The sequence below is a fragment of the Gamsiella multidivaricata genome, assembly GCF_025024155.1.
Source record: "Gamsiella multidivaricata strain RSA 2152 chromosome Unknown BC939scaffold_2, whole genome shotgun sequence".
Taxonomy (NCBI): Eukaryota; Fungi; Mortierellomycota; class Mortierellomycetes; order Mortierellales; family Mortierellaceae; genus Gamsiella; species Gamsiella multidivaricata.
The window spans coordinates 58,111-76,790 of NW_026251710.1; the positions used below are offsets into that span (position 1 = coordinate 58,111).

The 18,680-nt window shown below is 48.0% G+C and overlaps 6 protein-coding genes across 6 annotated transcripts; 3 read left to right on the forward strand and 3 right to left on the reverse strand.

The window, feature by feature from the left end:
* Nucleotides 1–416: 416 nt before the first annotated feature.
* On the reverse strand, nucleotides 417–1,658 carry BC939DRAFT_97555 (uncharacterized protein). Its single transcript, XM_051562035.1, has 4 exons — nucleotides 1,438–1,658; nucleotides 1,193–1,337; nucleotides 948–1,092; nucleotides 417–844 (listed from the first exon to the last, which is right to left on the reverse strand). Exons 1-4 carry the CDS (start codon nucleotides 1,602–1,604, stop codon nucleotides 666–668), a joined length of 636 nt encoding a protein of 211 aa, XP_051417334.1. The 5' UTR covers nucleotides 1,605–1,658; the 3' UTR covers nucleotides 417–665.
* A 297-nt stretch (nucleotides 1,659–1,955) lies between these two features.
* On the forward strand, nucleotides 1,956–2,704 carry BC939DRAFT_391302 (thioredoxin-like protein; the record flags this gene model as incomplete). The annotated part of the gene is made up of 3 exons (XM_051551950.1): nucleotides 1,956–2,207; nucleotides 2,318–2,336; nucleotides 2,445–2,704. The coding sequence occupies 3 exons, from the start codon at nucleotides 1,956–1,958 to the stop codon at nucleotides 2,702–2,704; spliced, it is 531 nt and encodes a 176-aa protein (XP_051417335.1).
* Nucleotides 2,705–4,380: 1,676 nt separating this feature from the next.
* On the forward strand, nucleotides 4,381–5,596 carry BC939DRAFT_498287 (sphingomyelin phosphodiesterase; the record flags this gene model as incomplete). The annotated part of the gene is made up of 4 exons (XM_051559795.1): nucleotides 4,381–4,528; nucleotides 4,605–4,724; nucleotides 4,822–4,987; nucleotides 5,077–5,596. 4 exons carry the CDS (start codon nucleotides 4,381–4,383, stop codon nucleotides 5,594–5,596), a joined length of 954 nt encoding a protein of 317 aa, XP_051417336.1.
* Nucleotides 5,597–5,637: 41 nt separating this feature from the next.
* Nucleotides 5,638–9,775, reverse strand: BC939DRAFT_498288 (uncharacterized protein; the record flags this gene model as incomplete). The annotated part of the gene is made up of 11 exons (XM_051559796.1): nucleotides 5,638–5,849; nucleotides 5,955–6,466; nucleotides 6,575–6,762; nucleotides 6,849–7,265; nucleotides 7,415–8,029; nucleotides 8,127–8,555; nucleotides 8,682–8,894; nucleotides 9,007–9,129; nucleotides 9,242–9,387; nucleotides 9,495–9,597; nucleotides 9,707–9,775. The coding sequence occupies 11 exons, from the start codon at nucleotides 9,773–9,775 to the stop codon at nucleotides 5,638–5,640; spliced, it is 3,027 nt and encodes a 1,008-aa protein (XP_051417337.1).
* Nucleotides 9,776–10,249: 474 nt separating this feature from the next.
* BC939DRAFT_434775 (uncharacterized protein) lies at nucleotides 10,250–15,009 on the reverse strand. Its single transcript, XM_051553400.1, has 5 exons — nucleotides 14,761–15,009; nucleotides 13,651–13,833; nucleotides 12,926–13,204; nucleotides 12,115–12,824; nucleotides 10,250–11,990 (listed from the first exon to the last, which is right to left on the reverse strand). Exons 1-5 carry the CDS (start codon nucleotides 14,772–14,774, stop codon nucleotides 10,420–10,422), a joined length of 2,757 nt encoding a protein of 918 aa, XP_051417338.1. The 5' UTR covers nucleotides 14,775–15,009; the 3' UTR covers nucleotides 10,250–10,419.
* A 2,061-nt stretch (nucleotides 15,010–17,070) lies between these two features.
* On the forward strand, nucleotides 17,071–18,452 carry BC939DRAFT_472453 (uncharacterized protein; the record flags this gene model as incomplete). Its single annotated transcript, XM_051558278.1, has 4 exons — nucleotides 17,071–17,082; nucleotides 17,374–17,456; nucleotides 18,084–18,375; nucleotides 18,423–18,452. The coding sequence occupies 4 exons, from the start codon at nucleotides 17,071–17,073 to the stop codon at nucleotides 18,450–18,452; spliced, it is 417 nt and encodes a 138-aa protein (XP_051417339.1).
* Nucleotides 18,453–18,680: the final 228 nt, after the last annotated feature.

Below are 18,680 nucleotides of genomic sequence, written 5' to 3' on the forward strand. Positions count from 1 at the left end.
GATATATTGATAGGCGCTCCTTCTAGCCATGCCTGCGAGATTCAAGACCGATTTTCCTGCCGAATCCATGATATGGCTCGGGACCTGATCGCCTCCAAGGACATACAGCGAGACATCGTGCGCGTACAGATGGGAGATTAGTGCGCTGATGCAATCTGCAATATCGGCGCCGGGCTGCACATATCGGATCGTCTATGAGTATCAATAGATGTTTCCAATCCCGTGTTAAAGCCTTGATTTAGAAAAGAGCAGTCATGTTCTGGTTCCACATGTGTATTGAGAGACCATACCCTGTTGTCCACAGCCCTATCATTCTGTCCTAACCAAAGTTCGACCAGCGTGCCGATAAAGAACTCCGATATGGAGAGTTGTGTTTGGTGTCGGTCGATGGAATTTTCAATGATTTGGTCATTAAAGACATTGAGCGGCTTTTGCGGCGTATTTGTCTCTGGAGTAATGACAGTGCCGTCCTTCGTTCTCTCTGGTGCTGGAATAAAGTAGTGAAGATATTGGTGATACAGATTGAAAAATGAGCCATCGACAAGTACGCGCGAGACTAGTGGTTTTGGTGAGCTTCCTGATACCCAGTCTGATGGCCGTCCTGTGCCTGGCGCAGCGGCACCAGCAATCGGACCATTAATCCTGAACGCCAGTTTTGGATCGGTCTACCAGATAACATAATACCACAGCAGAGTTAGTCTGAAGAAACATATTAAAACAACCAAACCGAAAATGCCGTCGATAATCCCCGCCATTCTTACCCTGCGCATTCCACGGCCATTGACATCGTCATCGTCCAGAGTAAGAGCGTATGCAAAGTAAAATAAGAAGTACTCCAACATATCTAATGTGAGGCGCGTAACACAGATCATTCGTAAGTCATTATTTCTAATTGCGACGCCAGTTTTGCCAGAGTAGCTCCAGTAGTATTATCGAAGCCAACTTACTAAAATTGAGATTGACTTTGGTGATTTGGGCCATGGTCTTTTGAGCTCCAATAGGCGTTGTCGCTTTTACGAGATTGACGCGGGAAAGATAGATCGGCGGGAGGGTAAGGTACTGGGTCGGATCCAGCTTTGCTTGCGTCCTTTTCTGAAAGTCGTGGAAGTAAAAAGAACAAGAATAGACGCTATTGTCAGTAATCCTGCATCCATGGACTGCATTGACATCCGATTGTAGACAATTGCCGTACCGGCAAAGAGTCTGGCACCATCTCGTAAATGAACCCGGTATCCGTATAACGACTCAGCAGAAACCGCATGAGGACTCCTCTTGGACGGATCAGCTCATAAAGCGGGTCTTCTTCTGCCTTCGACAGTGGCAAATGCAACCAGCCCCTACAAATAAAAAAAAAAGTGCATGCCAATATGCATCAGTCTGAGTGTTCGGAGGAAGCGCGGTAAACAACGCCAAACTGGGCCAAAGATGGCCGCGTACCGTGATTCCTTTGAGCCAAAGAGGATTTGGCAGAGCCTTGGCAGGAACTCATAAAATGTCTTTGCATGGACATCTGATTCGAAACACTGATTAAGGTGGTTGGTCAGGTTGGCACATGCGGTCTGGACGGAACCAACCAACAGGCGGTCGAGACCCTCGAAGCTCATTGTAATGCGTTCGAGCTATTCCTTGTGATGGTGGCGGTGCTGCTGTTGGCGTGTTTCTCGTTGATCCCGCGTCCATGCTGGCGATTTCACCTCAATCTGATCCGATCTTGGTGACGTCATTTTTTTTTTTTTAAATGCTTACTGCCTACATACTACCTGAATCACTTCTCCAAAAAATACTCCTCAAAAATGTGTCGATCTATCTCTTCCCTGGCTGTTCGACTCGCGCGCTCCAGGGCTAGTATCGTGGCCGCACGGATTCCTACGAGGGTCGCTGTCGCTCCGAGATTCACACATGGCGTATTGGCATCGCGGGCTCTCCGCTCCTTTTCGACTTCCTCTGCCGTTTTCATGTTTGCTGCCGGTGCAGGAGCAGAGAACAAAGCACCTTCACCAGCCAGCTTTTTCGATCTTCAAGCAAAGGACAAGCGCCACAAGGAAGTGAATATGTCAGACTATACTGGCAAAGTTATCCTCGTCGTCAATGTTGCCTCTAAGTGCGGCTTCACTTCACAATACAAGGAGCTGGAAGAACTTTACCAGAAGTACAAGGACCGAGGTCTTGTTATCATTGGGTTTCCGTGCAACCAGTTTGGAAAGCAGGTAATATTGGAGGCAGACGCCAGAGTCGGTGTACTCGGATATCCACTTGTTAGTCACCTATCTAACTATGCGCTTGCTGTTCGTGCTTTCTTGTGCTTACCCTCATCAAGGAACCCGGTACAATGGAAGGTAATTAACGGCTTCTTTTCCTCCCAGATAATGCTAGCGCTATCTATCTAATTACTGACTTTCAGTCTACTTTCCTCACTTCTGTACACTCTGCCACCTGTACCACAGAGATCGAGTCGTTCTGTCAAGTAAACTACGGAGTGAGCTTCCCACTGATGGATAAGATCGACGTCAATGGCAGTCAAGAAGATCCTGTTTATACCTTTCTGAAGTCCCAGAAGGCTGGGCTTCTGGGCTTGACGCGAATCAAGTGGAACTTTGAAAAGTTCCTGGTCTCCAAAGACGGAGTTGTCTATGGGCGATACTCCTCTGCGACAAACCCCAGCAGTCTGGCCGAGGATATCGAGAGGCTGCTGGACCATGCTTAGCTGTATTACCATCCATACGCTCTATAAAAATAAGATGCAGCTGTTGTTCTCCGCCTTTGTATCATATTAACACGTCTATGGTATCTACGTTCTGGCGTGTTCAAATTGCAGCGTTTTTCTCTGTATTCTCATTCATTTTGCTTTTTCGATCCGTAAGGAGGCGACGGTCTAGAGACTCGGTAAATATCTTATTAACGGCATTGGTTGCATTAATGATGCAGTAGACGAAAGGAAGGACTGGATATGGTATGACAAACGGACGAACAGCCCCCCTGTCCCTCTGAAGTGCTCACACGCCGAGGCACATCATTTGATCTGCTTACATGTCCACATTCCGCGCCCAGCAATAAACAAACGAACCTTAATGTGCTCCACTCAGACTTCTGTCTGGAGAAATTCTTTCCACACGCGCGTTGACCATTGGATGTCGCCAGGCACACCAAGAACTCGACCGGTTGCTTCGGTTGCTGCAGGGGCCTACTACTTCTCGTGCTTTCTTCCGCAACAGTCGTCAAAGAACTGCGATTGGCAGACATAAGGATGAAGACCAAGTCCGATTGGCCAGGCCTCGTCCAACCCATTTCCTCACTTTCTACACCCTCCTTGCTTGTGCGACTAAAAGTCGAATGACTCGTGTTCTCGTCTTTTTCTTCTTATTACGTTAGAATACAAGCGAATGTACGATAAAGAGAGTGTGCGTAAGAGTCCAGTCCAGTCCAGTCCAGTCTACAAGCACGGCTGTATTTTCTCATCAGTCCATATACCTTTTTAATGTATGTACATGAGTGCATGCAAATCAAAGGGATCGTTCCAGGGACGCCTGGTATGTCCCAACGAATTTAACCCAGCGTGTCAGCAGTGGCACTTTCTTCTTAGATGTGTGTATGGGGGAGGGTACTTTGTATAAACTCTGGCTCCTGAATGGATGACAGGGATCTTCGATACTGAAGCTGCTCATTTGGCCCAGTGCCGCGTTACTCGCTCCTTCACTCACTTCAGGTTTCATAGCTTGAAGAGGGTAGATAGTACGACTGCATGTGAACACTGCTATTTTTCACACCTCCAGACTTTAACGCCAGGCGTGCGCGACGTAAATAGTTCTTAAGACGCATGCATTATTATCGTCAACTACAACAAGCAGCTAATAACTTCAACTTAGTCATTAAGTAACCGTTGAAATATCCGCTGGGCTAACACAAACGACCACTCCCAAGAACATACAGGTACACATATATCTATGCTCCCATTGATGGCGATACGGACTATAGTTCGTGTGAGGCTATGTAGTATAGTTGATCTGTACTAGATAGCCTGGCTGGCCATCTCTCCCTCTAAGAATCTGAAGTTTGAACTTTGTCCCTCATCGAAAACGCCTCTTGATGCGTTGTTATGCACCCATAAGCGCGAATGCTTTGCGCGCATGCACAAATGATTGAGTCTCTTGCTTGGTTGCTTTTTTGGTGTCACCTACTCTTACTTGCAGCCGTTTGAGTTATTCAAAAAGATTATAAGCAAAATCTTTGCGCCGCCCGAGCAGCCGTCTTGCCTGGTCCTGGGTTTCTATAAAAGAGCGGTCGAAGGGGCAGAATGAATAGTAGTCTTCAGTGAAGCGATATCCCACCTGTCCCTACCCTTCCAGCCTACTCTTCAGCGTCAGCCTATCTCTCTCTTCCAGCATGAAGATCGCATCTCTCTTCCCCTTGGCTGCAGTTGCCACCGCATTAATGCCCTCGCTTTCTGCGGCTGCACAGAACGCGACCCTCAGCATCTTGACCAACAACGTCTACTTCCTCAGCGAGACGCTTTATCCTAATTGGGGACAGAGTAAGAGTCACTCCTTTACAAGGTATCGTGCGTATGACCTTAATCCATTCTAAACCCTTGCTGTGAATTTTTTCAGGAACCAGGGCGCAACTGATCGTCAACTCGGACTATGTCAAGGGCCACGACGTTATTGTGCTTGAAGAATGTTTTGATTCTGACCCCTGTGGAATCATCAGGGACGGCCTTCGCTCGCAATGTAAGTGCTTAAACAAAATGCGTGCTGTAGCAACACCCTCTGGCACATAAAACTTACTAGAATTCCGTTCTTTATTCGCCTCATATTCTCATATTAGATCCTTACCAAACTCCTACGGTCGGACAAACCAAAAGTGGTTGGGACTCAACCACTGGTTCATACTCCACCACGGCGCCCGAGAACGGCGGTGTTGTCATCCTAAGCAAGTGGCCTATGACCCAGAAAAACCAGTTTATCTATAAGCGCGCCTGCGGAGCCGACTGGTACGTTTCTCCACATTTGCTGCTCTTCCTTCGTGCTATAAAATGATTTGCGCTACCACTGACTGACGATGATTCATCTCATTCTTCAGGTTCTCCAACAAGGGCTTCGCTTATGTCGTCCTGGACTATAACGGTACGAATGTCCATGTCTTTGGTACACACATGCAGAGCGATGACTCTGCGTGCTCGTCCGGCGAAGCCGCGAGTTGTCGTGCTAGTCAACTCGATGCCTGGCGGTCGTACATCGATTCTCGTAACATCGCTGCCAACGAGTTAATTATCATGGCAGGCGACTTTAACATCAAGCGAGACACTGCAGAGTTCAGTTCGATGCTTACGCGTCTGAACGCCAACCAACCCACGACCTACGATGGTCACCCATGGACTTGGGATACGCAGACGAACGACATTGCTCATTACAATTATCCAAATGATTCACCAGAATACATTGACTTTGTCCTCACTGACAAGAAGCATAAAGCCGTTAAATCCTCTGTCCAGACATGCCTCCTCGTCCACTCTCCCGAGTACATCCTCAAATCAGTCGCCTATCACGAATACAGCGACCACTATCCAGTCCGCACAGTCATCCAGGCCGATCTATCTTAATAAATAAATATGCTTGCGCGATTTTATTGCTATATCTGGGGCTAGTCATCCCACTCATCGTCACTGACAACGCCGGTGTCAGGAACAAGGGTATCCCGGTCGGCCTTAGACTCCTTGGCCGTCTCAAACATGCGTTCCATCGCCAACCGCTTCCTTTCATCATCTGCCGCCTGCTGCCTGCCCTGCATAAACTTGTCAAGCGAGTTGCCGCTGGTTTGGGGTGCGGCTGGAGCCGTTGCCATGTGGTGCGATACTGATCTCAAAATACAGTTATTTGAATATAGTATTGTTAGCCTCGTAGTGTTTTTATGGAGCCTTACGCGCATATCATACCAGGGTGAATGAAAATTGCGCTTACATGATTCCATGTCGACCGGACAAAGAGAAATCTTTGGAAGCATTCGAGGAACAGTGCCTGCAAAGAAATCCTGTGCTTCCATGGCCGCGGTCTCGAAATCGACAGTATCCGGGAACAGATCGTCCTGAAAGTACTCGGTCTTGTTTCTGGGGACCGATACACGGATAACCTCGACACTATTGTAGGTCAAGCGGTACATTTTGGCCAGCTCCACCTCCCGAACATCGCAGTAGCGCTTGGGCAGATAGGTGACATCCTGCTGCAAAGTTCCTTGTTCAAGACTGGCGACATCCACAAACATGCTTTTTCCTTTAGTGTTCTCATCTTTGGGACTAAGGACGATCTCAAAGTGCTTCATTACTCGGTCACCGCGCGCAGAGATACCAAGAATGGACGTATCTGGATCGTAGTGAGGGACAAGTACGCCAGGAGAATTGTCCATCAACTTCTTGTCGATTGGACCACTGCCAAGGTCATTCGCATTGAACAACAAAATCTCGCGCTGACTGCCTCTATTAATGCAGAGTTATCAATGCATCATACGAGAATTAGTTTCGCCTTGAGCCAGGCCCAACAGGTTGATCGCGACATGCGAGGAATAGATGGCCATCGGCTCTTACCTTCCAAAGCCCACGCTAGCAACTACATTGGATTCACCAAGCCAAAGCACGCGACTCGATCGAAGACTGTCGTGGCCAGGGCCTTCCTGAAGCAGCTTGCCGGACAACGCCTCAAAGACACGGATCTTTTTGTCTCTGCATACAGACACGATCTTGGTCCCATCATGGTTAAACGCACAGCTGAAGATCTTGTACACGACGAAATAGAATGTCAATATCTATGATTCACATCTCCTCCAGTACAGGTACAAAAAAATTCAGTCATAAATCCTACCACATCCCTGTGGCCCTTGATAGCAATCATCTCCTTCTGGGCCTCCAGGTTCCATAACCTCAAGGTGGGATCGCCGCGATCCGTAGAAGCTGACAGGAGAACGTCTTTCGCAAGTGGGTGGAACAATACCAGGGTAATCTTTTCCATGGTAGGGGCACCAAGCACCCAATCTGGCTTGGTCACGTCGTTTTCCTTGTCAAGTCCATCGTCCGGAATAACCCATCCCTTGATTTTGCAATCTTCAGACGCCGTCACAAGCAAGTTTGGGTCGAAGGGATCGAACTTGAAGCCCATCAGATCCCCAGAGCAAACTAACGAAGGGATCTTATTGCCTACGCGACCAGGCTCTGAAGCCCTCAGAATCCCGATCCGACCTCCAGTGCCTTGCAGCGGTAGTGCCAAAAACTTGTGATTGACCTAGTTAGCGATGGATATTGAGTAAACAAAGTGTAGCGTTAGTTTTACAAAGTTCAGCGCACGCGTTCAAAAGGTCGATCAAGCGCCTCTTTGATCCATGAATTCGGTCCGCGCTAATTAAGGGCCCAAAAACCATTTTCAACGCTTACTTCGATTAGGTTGCACTCAGGGACAGCGCTAATGCTCAATCCAGAGATGCTCTCAAAGTGCTGGCTGATATGATATGGCTTGAAACTCAGGAAGCGGAACTTGGAAGTCTGATGAGTGGCGAGTCGCATAGCAGCAGGAGAAGCCGAGAATCGTGCTCTTGATAGAGAGGTAACTGGTGTTTCAGTCCTGGACAAGGGAGCTGATGGTTCCTCCTTTGTAGGCGCCATTGAGACAGTGAGGGAGTCAAGTTTATTGGTGACGACTTCCTGAGGGGTGAGCGTGGCAGACTGTGCAACAGACTGCTCAGGCGTAGCTGCCGAAGAAGTCGTGGATGCACTTGAAGATACAGCGACTGTTGGCTTTGGTGTTGGTGTAGTGACCAAAGGATCCTTTCTCGAGGGCTGAAGGCTGGGCGTGGGTCCTGGTGCTGAATATGCCTTCGAGGAAAGCGGTGTGGTTGCCTGCTGCGCCCATGCAGGTTTCCCTGCCATCCCTGGGTCTAACGACACTCTTTGCACGAGTTTGTTCTCCCCATGCAGCCATTCTGGTGCTTCAAGGCTGGGTGTTGTCGATTTCGTCTCTGGATAGAGATCCGCATGGAAATCAAGATAGCTCTACGAGGCGTTGTGAGCATCAGTCGTTAATGTCAGAATGACTATCAAGACAAAGGCTAATGAATTCATAAGAGAAACAACATAAATATATAGTTACCCTTCGCGGAATGCTGACACTGACGGGCCAGAGACTGTTGGCACTCACAGTCAAGATGCGGACAATCTCTGTCTGCATTACATTCAGAAGTTGTTTGGGCACCAGACCCGCGCCGGCAACGGCATTTGGGACAGGAAAAACGGTGCCCTCTGTCATGTATGGGGCCTGATCTGCGATTTCGATCCAGCGTATAGTGGATTCACCTCTCGAGGGAATAAACATAATAGAGGTGTCCTCGTCGTAGAGCGGGACCATGAGACTCGAAGAAGAGTCCATCCGCTTGAGTTCCAAGGGCTTGTTGAGGTCATTTGCGTTCCATACAGCGGTCTCACGCTCCCTCATCTTGTTGAAACCCAAGGTAAACAGAAGGTCCTTCTCGCCAAGCCAGACAACGCGCGAAGGACGGTTTCCTGCATGACCCTGACCTGTCTATACAAATAAGCAAGGCAATCGTAGGAGGCAATAGTGATTACTGAGGTGTGTGGATTGTGTCATTTTATGTTCGTAGATGTCGATATTATCAAATTGAATGCCTTTATGGGTCAAAGACCATACCAGAAGAGGAGTTTCCTGCTGTCGAGGATCAAACACCCTAATCAGCGTGTCCTTGCACGTCGTGGCTAAAAGCGTGCCATCCGCCCTCCATGAGAAACTGGAGACGATGTTGGGGTGTGTTAACGTGTAGGTTGCAGAGGAAAGCGTTGATCCTAGATCCTTGCCAGTAATATCCCAAATCTGAACGACGCTCTGAGAAGCTGTCGCAATGATCTATCGTTCGCGATAGGCAGCAATAGCCACAGCGTTGTTCAGTAGTGTTAGAGGACTTACTCCCTATGAGCTAAGATAATGGCCGGCTTATGCTCGCAACAGCGCTACTTACCCCCCGCGCCGTGGGATGATGGAGAATAGCCTCAATTGGTTTTCCTGTGCCAGTTGAGATTGTGAGCTGTAGATCGGTCTTGACTCCACCGTCATCGCCTACGGATATATGCCACACTTTGAGCTAGTGTAGACATATACAAATCCAATGCAAAGAAAAAGAAGACTAACATCAGACACATAGCTTTTCACATCCTCCTGAACTACTGAACTTGCAAAATGTGCTGGTGCCGTACCTCGCCGTTTTCTGAGCCGGTAATCAGCATGTTTGGATCAAATGGACTAAATTCCCAGTCGGCAACACCGGTACCGTGCGCACTCAGCTGATGAACACTCTGTCCAACACGTCCAATAGGTTCTACTGGCAGGACCCCGACACATCCTAAGTGAGGATAGTTGTCATTGAAGCAATCGCCCCCGGAGTTGTAAGTATACGAGACCATTTCGCTCAAAAAGGGTTTACGATCTGCAGCTGCGTTCGTCATTTACCTCCACTGGCGTGCTTAAATGCGATCCAGGACTGGCTGACTTTGACTAGCTGGCTCGAGTCGGTCGAGGCATTCGTAGACGTCTTCAAGTCCGTATAGGCGTCCTTCAAGAAAGGAAATAGAAGCAATTGAGCACGGTTGGAATGTAGCTGACGCTTCCCTTTCAGGGGTACTATTCAGGCCAAGCACTCTTCATTTTCCATGGTTGTGTACCTCGTGCTTAGCAGCCTTGGCGACCGCGTTTCGATACTTTGAAAAATTGGCAAACAGTCTGCGCGACATAATGACTGATGGAGGCACGCAGAGTACTGTAGCAACAACGAAATAAAGTACGAAGATAAAATCTGAAAGCAAGTGAAAGATGCGGATGAGGATTGGAAATGTAAAGTGAATGGGAAGGATGGAACGAAGGTAGAAAGATGCCAGGGGTGATGGAGAACACCGAAGAGCGTGACGCTTTCGTGCTACACAAGCCCAGTTTAATAGCACTGCATATGCGGCTGTGATCCTTGAATTGCGCGGATATCACGTCGCGTGCATTTCTGTTAAGGAGATGCGTGCTGCTGCTGATATGCGCCTTAACTACGCGGCAAATGAAAGATAAAAGGAAATGTTCTGCCAAAGTGGTAGAAAAGAGGATTTGGATCCATTAGCGCGTATGCGATGCGAGTCGTGCTGTCCTCGTCCAATTGTCATTCAATAGTAAACGTCCCGAAGAGTGTGTCACAGGGTAGAGCAAGAGGAGCAATGGCGAGTCGCTGCAAGGTTGATGATTTTATACTGAAATGTGAAGGAATGGATCTCACTGCTCATTAATAGGCAAATAAATGAATACTATCTTCAGAATTTGCGTTTCGTCGCTACTACTATTTATCAGAATTATAAGCCGACTACCGCATTAAACAAAAACAAAATTCCTGGACCATTCAGTAAGGCGGAGCCATCAAAGAGTGGTGGCCATCGTTGGCAGACACAGCGACCTGGATCGTGTTCAGGAGATCTGCTAGCTCGGGCCGAGATATCGCCAGATTGGACGCAACCGACACGGACGAACCACCTAGTGCACTCTGCTGCTGTTTCATCCGCAGAGTGGATCCAGTACCCGCAAGGAGATAGAACCGCTGTGCTCCCGGAGAGACCCCACGAGACTCGCTACCTGCGAATGAGCTGTTGGTATCGCCGGAATCCACTCCCAGATGAGCTGCACTCAGCGCTGCCTTCAGATTGTCCACTCCGATCGTCTTATGCGACTGCGTACTTGCGCTCGTGTCCCCTGCAAAACTTCCCCGTCGGCTGATCTGAGTCGACTCTGCAGAGATCTCGGCTGATTCATCCGGAGGGGTTAAATCGCTCGAGGGTCCATAAGATGGCGGTACAATCTTTGGCAAGGCCCAGTCCTCCAGATGACGCGAAACCCGGATCCGGTTGTCCATGCTTCGCGCAGACTTGTGGCCCAATGAACCATGGTTCCCACTGATGCCTAGAGGTGAAAGGAACGCTGTGTTGCCAAATTCTCGGTTGTTGTTGGTACTCTGCGCAAGCAGAGTTGACTGACTCTCTGGGTTGTACAAAAGTCCGAAACGGTCAGCTCCAGCCCTGAAGCGATCAGAGACAGTCGTCAGCAGGGTCACCAAGTGCTCACGCGCAAGAGGATGGGTCAACACTGGATAGAATGGTTCTGAAGGCGCCTCCCACTGTTGGCAAGTCATCCGCGTAAGGCACTCTTGATTCTCGTAGTATATCGGGTACCACTGTGACTCGCTCTCGCGGGAGTTCTTGATATTTTCCAGATATTCGAGCGGCTCTGCCATGCCGTAGCTGGAAACAGCCTTTTGCAGATAGATCACAATCACTGTCGCCAGAGCCCGCTTTCGCGCTACCGTGTTAGCCGTATCCTGACTCTTTGTGTTTGCATCTTCGGTGGCATCCTGTTGCAAGCACCATTCCTGCAGCGAGAACAAGACGGGAATAACTCGCATAAACTCATCATCCTGAAAATGCGTGAATAAAGCCCTAAGAATGCCATAGATTGCTGTCATATCTGTCGGGGTGGCTGTGGACAGTCGTGCGTATGAGTGCAAGGTCTGATGCGTGGCGGCTCTGAAATAAAGATCGCTTGAAATAGCAGGCAAGGGTGATCCCATTGTGGTTTCCTGGCTGTGGCCCTCATCCTCTGTAGTGAGGAATGTGATCAATGCCTGTGCAAATGTCGCTCTGACTTCCACGTTCTCGTCCAGCAGCAGACCAAGACAAGGAGTCAGCAGTTCCGAGGAGATTTCTGATGAATGGAAGCTGGATTCTTGGCGGTTATGATCCTTGCTTGTTTTGATGGCAGCAGTCAGACATCTCAGGAGGGCTTTGCGATAGTCCACAGTAGGAACACTGTCAATGGTCTCTGGCTGGGGGACAGCGTCAATCTTATAGGACAACTTGCTCACGATACTTGAGATGATATGAGGCACTTGGTTCGTATAGTAAATGTGCGTTGCAAGACCACCTAGTAATTAACAAATTTCAGTAGCAAGCAATATTGTTGGTCGTTGAGGAACAACGGTTAGCGAACGCGACCTTCCTTTTGCTGCCATTGAAATTTTGGCCCAACATGAGGATAATGTCCTTACCGACACTCCTAATCAAGCCGTCTTGAATGAGTGTTTCGAGAACGAGAAGCTGACTGGAATCACCTTCTTTGCTCAAGGGCGCAGATCTTGCCAGGGATTTTGTGAGGCCCCCCAGGAGAGCGTTTAGGATCTCCAGCACAGGGATTCCAGTGAGCGTCAGAGGCGAGAACAAAATGGCCTCCAAAGCTGAAATCAAGGTAGCCTTCTTCTGGAGTCGCAGTGTCAAGTCTGGTGTAGTCATATCCACGCTGTCAACACGAGTAATGACCTCGTTCACGACCATGTAACGGAACTGGGGTGAGATGGCATTCAAGATCGACTTGATGATCCCAACCGTCAAGTTGGAGGGCCACCAGCAGCCATGTTCATCCAGGTAAGAAAATGTCGGACCCAGGGCGCTTGTGATATTGCCACCGTTGGGAGTATTGAACAAGGCGCGCAGACACTGGAGGGCATCAGCCGTGACATCGTCGTCTGTTATCACTTTCTCGGGATCAGTCGTGCCATGAATTGATACCGATCGACGAGTAGACGCGGCTGCGGTCCGGCTTACGGAATCATCCAAGCATACCTGAATTCCTTCTGTAGAATCGAGCAGACAGTCGAGAATCGAAGGCAGGACTAGACTAAGCTGTGCTTTGTGGTCGTAGGCGTATAAGGCGGTTGAAGAGACAACACCTTGGATCGCCTCGAGTGCAACTAATCGATAACTGCATGATTCAATTAAAAGAAATGTAGATGAACAGTAGTGAGTATGAAACTGCAATGGCCCCGCCGTTTTTTTTTTTTTTTTACAGAAAGACAATTTTACCGATTGTTCTCTTCGCCTCTGCGTGTCGCAATGTCAGCAAATCTTATAACAACGCGGTCATAGAGAGTTCTGAACTCGAGATCCACGCCCAAGGTCGAGCCATCGTGTGCAGCGCAGAAGCACGAAAAGACGGCCTGGCAATGTCGTACGATGTCAAAATCCGAGATGTCGACCAGGAGCGTGTCCAGGATCACAACCACATTCTTTGAAAAGATGTTGAGATGAGCTTTGCTGGAGAGTATCAGAGACCGGATGATCTCGAGCGAGCAGTGTACATCGCTGGACGGACAGATGGCAAAGCAGACAATAAAAACAGAGGCAGGATATAGTTAGTCGCCACAGCCTCGGACACCTATCGTAACACAACGAGAACAAAACGGTGCGAAAGAGCTCATTTGATTCGTGGGGAGTGGCATTTTTGCACAGCCATGGCAAAATCAATGAGGTAGACTTCTCTACATTGCGCTGGATGTAACGGATATGGGTGCCCTCACAATTGTTTCTCCTACATCCTATTAATTTTCCGTCTTGCCATTTCCGCGTTCACTACAGCACTTTCGCAACTCCTATTGGATTCGTACTGTTCCAATTAACAAGCAAGGAAACTTTTTTTCCTCTGCTCTCAAATATGCCCGTTATAATACGACTGGTCACTGCGGCCGATGCTCAAAAATAAATTAAATCGAGATAGAAATGCAGAGTAATATTTATAAACATTCACTTACGAAAGACGCTTCTTGCGATAATCACGGGCGACTCTTCGCTCGATGAAATTGCCAACCTTGGTCAGCTTGGCTGGCTTGGAGGTGGCATAAAAGACCAGGTAAGAGAGTTCGCTTGACTTTGGTCCTTTCTCATCTGGACGGGAAGGGTAGCAGTTGTTGATGAGCGAGGCGTGCTTGACGTATCTGGTTGGAATGAACGATGAATGGGTGGCACCAGCGAGTGGTACGGGGGGTAGGGCCGGCGCGTTGGGGTCGAGAGGGATACCATGGATCGACGAGGCCGAGACGGAGGCGGCGCGAGAGCGGGTTCCGGAGGAGGATGGGATAGCAGGGGCGGGTGACGAGGAGGTGGAGATGGAGGACATGGTTGGTTAATATACGGTTCAGGGACCAGGGTAACAAACCAAAAGATGGGCAAGTGAGGTGGAGAGCTAGGAGAAGAACGAAGGACAGAAAGAGAGGAAGGAAGTGGGGGGGAAGCCAAGGTGGGAGTAGAAGTGAAATGAGAGTGAGGTGGGATGAAGATCAAGATGATGATGAAGAGGCGGAGGAAGAAAAGGGAAAACGGAGATGAGTCTCATCCTCATCCACAGCCTTCATGTCCACATGAGAGTGAGAGCCCGTTGATCAAGGTTGATCAAGGATGATGATCTGACCATTCAAGATTGGGTGCTCAAGGTTGATGATCATCACCAATTGCCATCAAAAGAGGGTGTTGCAGTGGCATTCGTCCCTTTCCTCTTTTCCTTAATCCCCATGGCTGGGTCTCCTCCACAATTGACCTGCTCTTTTTCGTTGCTGCTTCGCCCTATTCCCATCCCGTCCCATCCCATCCCATCCGCAGTATCCCTTTTTGTGTTGCAGACCGTTGCAACGGTCTGTCTCAGCATCACAAGGTATCCCACGTTTGTCTTTTTCACACTTCATTAAGACCGCACTAATGCATTACACGAACATACACACAGTTGTAACACATTCATACAAAAAGCATATCCATCCCTTTTTTGTCCAGCGGAGTGCATGATCTCATATGTCGTATTGCTGTCAGTAGACAACAGTACTGGCGGCCTGAATTCGATATTAAAGATGGACAATCGAGTGTTAGTTTACCTGCAGCACACCATAGCTGGCTACGGAAGAATTTCTTCTGAAAGGGTCTGTGAAAGTGAGTATGGCAACCAGAAACACTGGTTTGGCCCAGAACAACTGAGTCCCACGGTTGGTTAAGCGTGAACAGGTGGCGAGAGGAAAAATAGTATATAATAGTATATGGAGCCTTTAGGGTCGAGGTATTGACGTCAATGGTTGTGCTGTACTGTAGCAACAATGAGAGACCGAGAGAATGAGAACGAGAGAATGAGAACGAGAGAATGAGAACGAGAGAATGAGAATGAGAGAATGAGAGTGGGTAATGAGCGATGGACAGGGATAGCGACAGACAGAAAAGATTGATGGGTAATCTGCAGACAAAGTGAAACGAAGTATGAACGCACACGTACTGAACAAAATAAAAAGGATCGGAAATAAAGCTCTCGCATGCAATCCTTCGTTCTTGATCCCAACGCTGCCGACAAAGAAATCGATTCCGTCTCTTACAACTGACCCATCCCAGAACACACTGGGCCAGACTTGACCTATCTATGAGCAGGTATCACGTGGAGGAAGATGGCCCGTTCGCAAATACCAAGCACAAGGCTAAGTATGAGCAGAATCATTTTTACATCCGTTCTACCTCTACATATCCACTGTGCCTGAAATTTTACTCATCGGTCGGCTGTCGTGCAGGCGCACCACTGCCGAGCGGTAGGCTGACGGAAAAGGTTGCTAGGGTTCAGGCGTCACAGCGATCCAAAAATGAGCTCTTTTACGAAGGTTCAGATACGTGTAGGAAGGCGTACCCTTTTATCATTCCATCTCATTTTCTATGGACTTTTACTCGAATGTTACTATGGATTGACTTCTTTTTTTGCTCCTATTGTTCAGTAACCTAACGAGTCGTTTTTGTTTTTATCTGTGGGTCGCTAAGACGACGATGTTCTCATGAGCGCTCGGAGGGGATTTAGCAGTAATAAGGCACGAGGAAGCGTCAAAGGTTCAATAAAAAGCGACTGGAGTCCACATTCGCCTATGTTTCAAGTCGGAGCAAATGCATGGTCAGGAATTTCTCAGGGAGGGCCAAGGATCATTTGAGTGAGTGGCAGTTCTATGCAGCAAGGATCAGCCCACCTTCGTCATAAGGCGAAGTGTCGAATGGTTTCTCTGACTACTGCCTGATCTTCCTCGACAGGGTGCTATCATATTTCCGGGTCCCTGAAACCACAGCAGCCTTCGCCGATCCACCGCACAAGCGGAACGACTGAAATACGGGCAATCTATCTTCTCGCTATAGGGTACATGTAATTGTCTCTTATTCACCGCAGGAATTATTACATTAGTTTCGACTAAGTTACATGACCTTGACGCGGACGCTTATCTTGGCGAGGAGGAAGGTCAAGGACCTGGTTGAGGGGTATGTTTAGGAAACGCGATCGAGGAACAGGGCTAAGAAGTGCGAAGCGTGTTGGCCATTTTTAGGGGAAACAGCACTGCAAACAGGAACTTCTTGAGGAACAGGGTACATGACGCAGAACCGAGCTGAATTGGGCGCAATTGACGGGGGGGCGTATCTCTGGATCCATGGTGATGTAAAGGAGCTTCAGGAGTAGGAACGGTGAGGCGGGATAAATGTTTCTGTGAGCATGTAGACGGAAAGGAGCGTTGGCACTTGGACCTGATAATATTAGCGCGCTCCAATAAAGAACATAAATCAAGGACATATCTACCAGCTCTGTCAGCCGCTTCTGAATAACAATGGCGATTGCACTTGCTTGTGGTACGATGTGGCGTCAGCGAATACTAACGATAGTTCATTGCTCATGGAGTCATAGACGGCGAGAAACGACCCAAATTGTGCGACCCCTGTGTTCTGTGTTTAGTATCTTTAATGCTGCGCCCAAGTTGAGGAATGCGTCATAGCTGTTTTTCCATTAAGAGGACAACGCGAATGAGCAAAAAGCGTATAGTTACAGGAATCACAGCTTAAGCGTGGGTTCTGACCTGAAATAAGAGCGCCTCACTATCGCATAAAACCTACAAACGGTACCTCTGAATCTGCCGTGTGAGAAGGTCCGAAACGTATCCCATCGCTACTATTTTTTCCACAATAAATATCTTAAAGCTGTCTTTGTTTTGGACGCAGTACCTATGCACTAGTTTTTTTTGCACGTGTGTGTCCACGATCTTAAGAGAGTCCTCCGTACGTTGGGAGCCTGGTCTTCATCTATTTCTGCCTCGTTCGCGATGCTTTGGTCTCTTTATGCCGTACTCTTGTCAATAACTGCACGTTGTGCGCATCGCATTTTACAAGTCTTTAATATCGAAATGGCCCTCAAAGTATAGTTCAGCAAGAAATGAATATGAGCGCCATACCTTACAGCCTTCGTATCTCGTCGTCCTCTCCATTTCTTCTGCGTATGTATGGCTTACTAATCAAAGAACCATTGTCTGTACGCAGAGGCGCGTTTTAGGCCGATCTTGAGGTGATGCATTTTGAAGATGACCACGACGAAACTTAACGGTAACAAGTGCAGACTCTAGTTCATTACATTTTAGCACTGCATTCAAATATCAGCATCTGATCATGGCACAAAGGTTCTTTTCTACAGTTTATATTATCGCCGATAGCAGTGGTATCCAAAGCTGAGGCTTGGTTTAAGTTTAAGAGCCTGGAGCTCCAAGGTGCGCACATTCGGTCATGAACTCGAAGAGTAATTCAGAATTATCCGTCGGTGAACGTTTCATATAGCATGCTCATATTGTGCATATTTACGAAATGGAAATCGCCTTTGTGTGTCGAATCAGTCATCAACATGGTATTGTTTTCTATTAGAAGTGATTAATACTCACTAAATAATGTAAGAATGGTCCGTCGCAACGAATCCTGAGCGTGATGAAGGCCGAATGCTCATAGGATATCATTGGTGAAGCGCGACCTTTATTCAGGTGCGTGACGGAGTAAATTCAACACGTTGTTATTAGACACGATAAAGCACAGACTCTCGGTCTTGTATTTCCGTTGTAGGCATAAACGAGGCCATGAAAAGCAAAAAAAAACAATTGCTGTATACGCAGAGCTCTATAGGATGTAGCTGCTATTGTCGAAGGGACGCGACTTTGGGAACTATTTCTACACGCATGCAGAGGCCTAGGAGACAAGTACTACCTCAGAGACGGATCAGACGTCTCCTTACATTCTGTTGCTTATATCATAACCACGCGAACAAGTGTAGACTCGCGCAGTTAACCTTTTAGAAACAATATCATCGGAGAGAGCTTCGTCATCTCTCCAAGGTATTCGGGTAAACACGGCGACACCTGTATCAACATCTCGTTAGGGAGGCGTCTCTCACTACCGAAACAATTAAGGACGCGGTCAATTTGCATCGGCTCTCTGTCTGGACCAAGCAATTGCAAGGCCAGCTCAGCAGAACATATCAAGGGTCCGAGGAAGAGTTAGTTTCTACCTTACAGGTCATGAAGAAGGCGTACAATGTGTACGAGATGGGACCTGTTGGGTACAATTACATCTGGATGGGCGTTCAACTTGGCCACTCTGATGTACCGCGCAGCATTCCAGCATTCTTCCAAACCCAGTACTTTGAGCAACGCTTTGCAATCTTCAGGAAAGTAATAAAGACAAAGTATTCTATATATTTACTATGCAATTTCAATAGAAAGATGGAGCGATAGATAGTCCGCCTTGATCACCTCTGGCCGAGGAAACATGTGCAGAAGGGATTCAGGGCCGGATCGGACCCAAACCAATTGCCTTTCTCCGCCTCAGTAATGTGCACCGCTTTTTATCTAAAATACCAAGTTGAAGTTCATACAGACGAGTTATCCGAAGTTGGCAAACGCTGCAATATTGTTTGCAATACAGCCTACTTTCAACTCGAAAAAAAAGAATTGTAGCGATTGTCTCTCAAGACGGT

Bases quoted from the DNA above. Each gene is read 5' to 3' on its own strand.
- BC939DRAFT_434775 (XM_051553400.1), bottom strand. The intron at 13,205-13,650 runs GTAAGTGAATGT...CTGTCCGTCCAG, and splicing joins TATCGCAAGAAGCGTCTTTC to CGATGTACACTGCTCGCTCG. The intron at 12,825-12,925 runs GTAAAATTGTCT...TGAATCATGCAG, and splicing joins AGAGGCGAAGAGAACAATCG to TTATCGATTAGTTGCACTCG.
- BC939DRAFT_97555 (XM_051562035.1), bottom strand. From the start codon at position 1,604: ATGAGCTTCGAGGGTCTCGACCGCCTGTTGGTTGGTTCCGTCCAGACC. The intron at 1,338-1,437 runs GTACGCGGCCAT...TTTTATTTGTAG, and splicing joins TTTGGCTCAAAGGAATCACG to GGGCTGGTTGCATTTGCCAC. The intron at 1,093-1,192 runs GTACGGCAATTG...CACGACTTTCAG, and splicing joins TGGTGCCAGACTCTTTGCCG to AAAAGGACGCAAGCAAAGCT.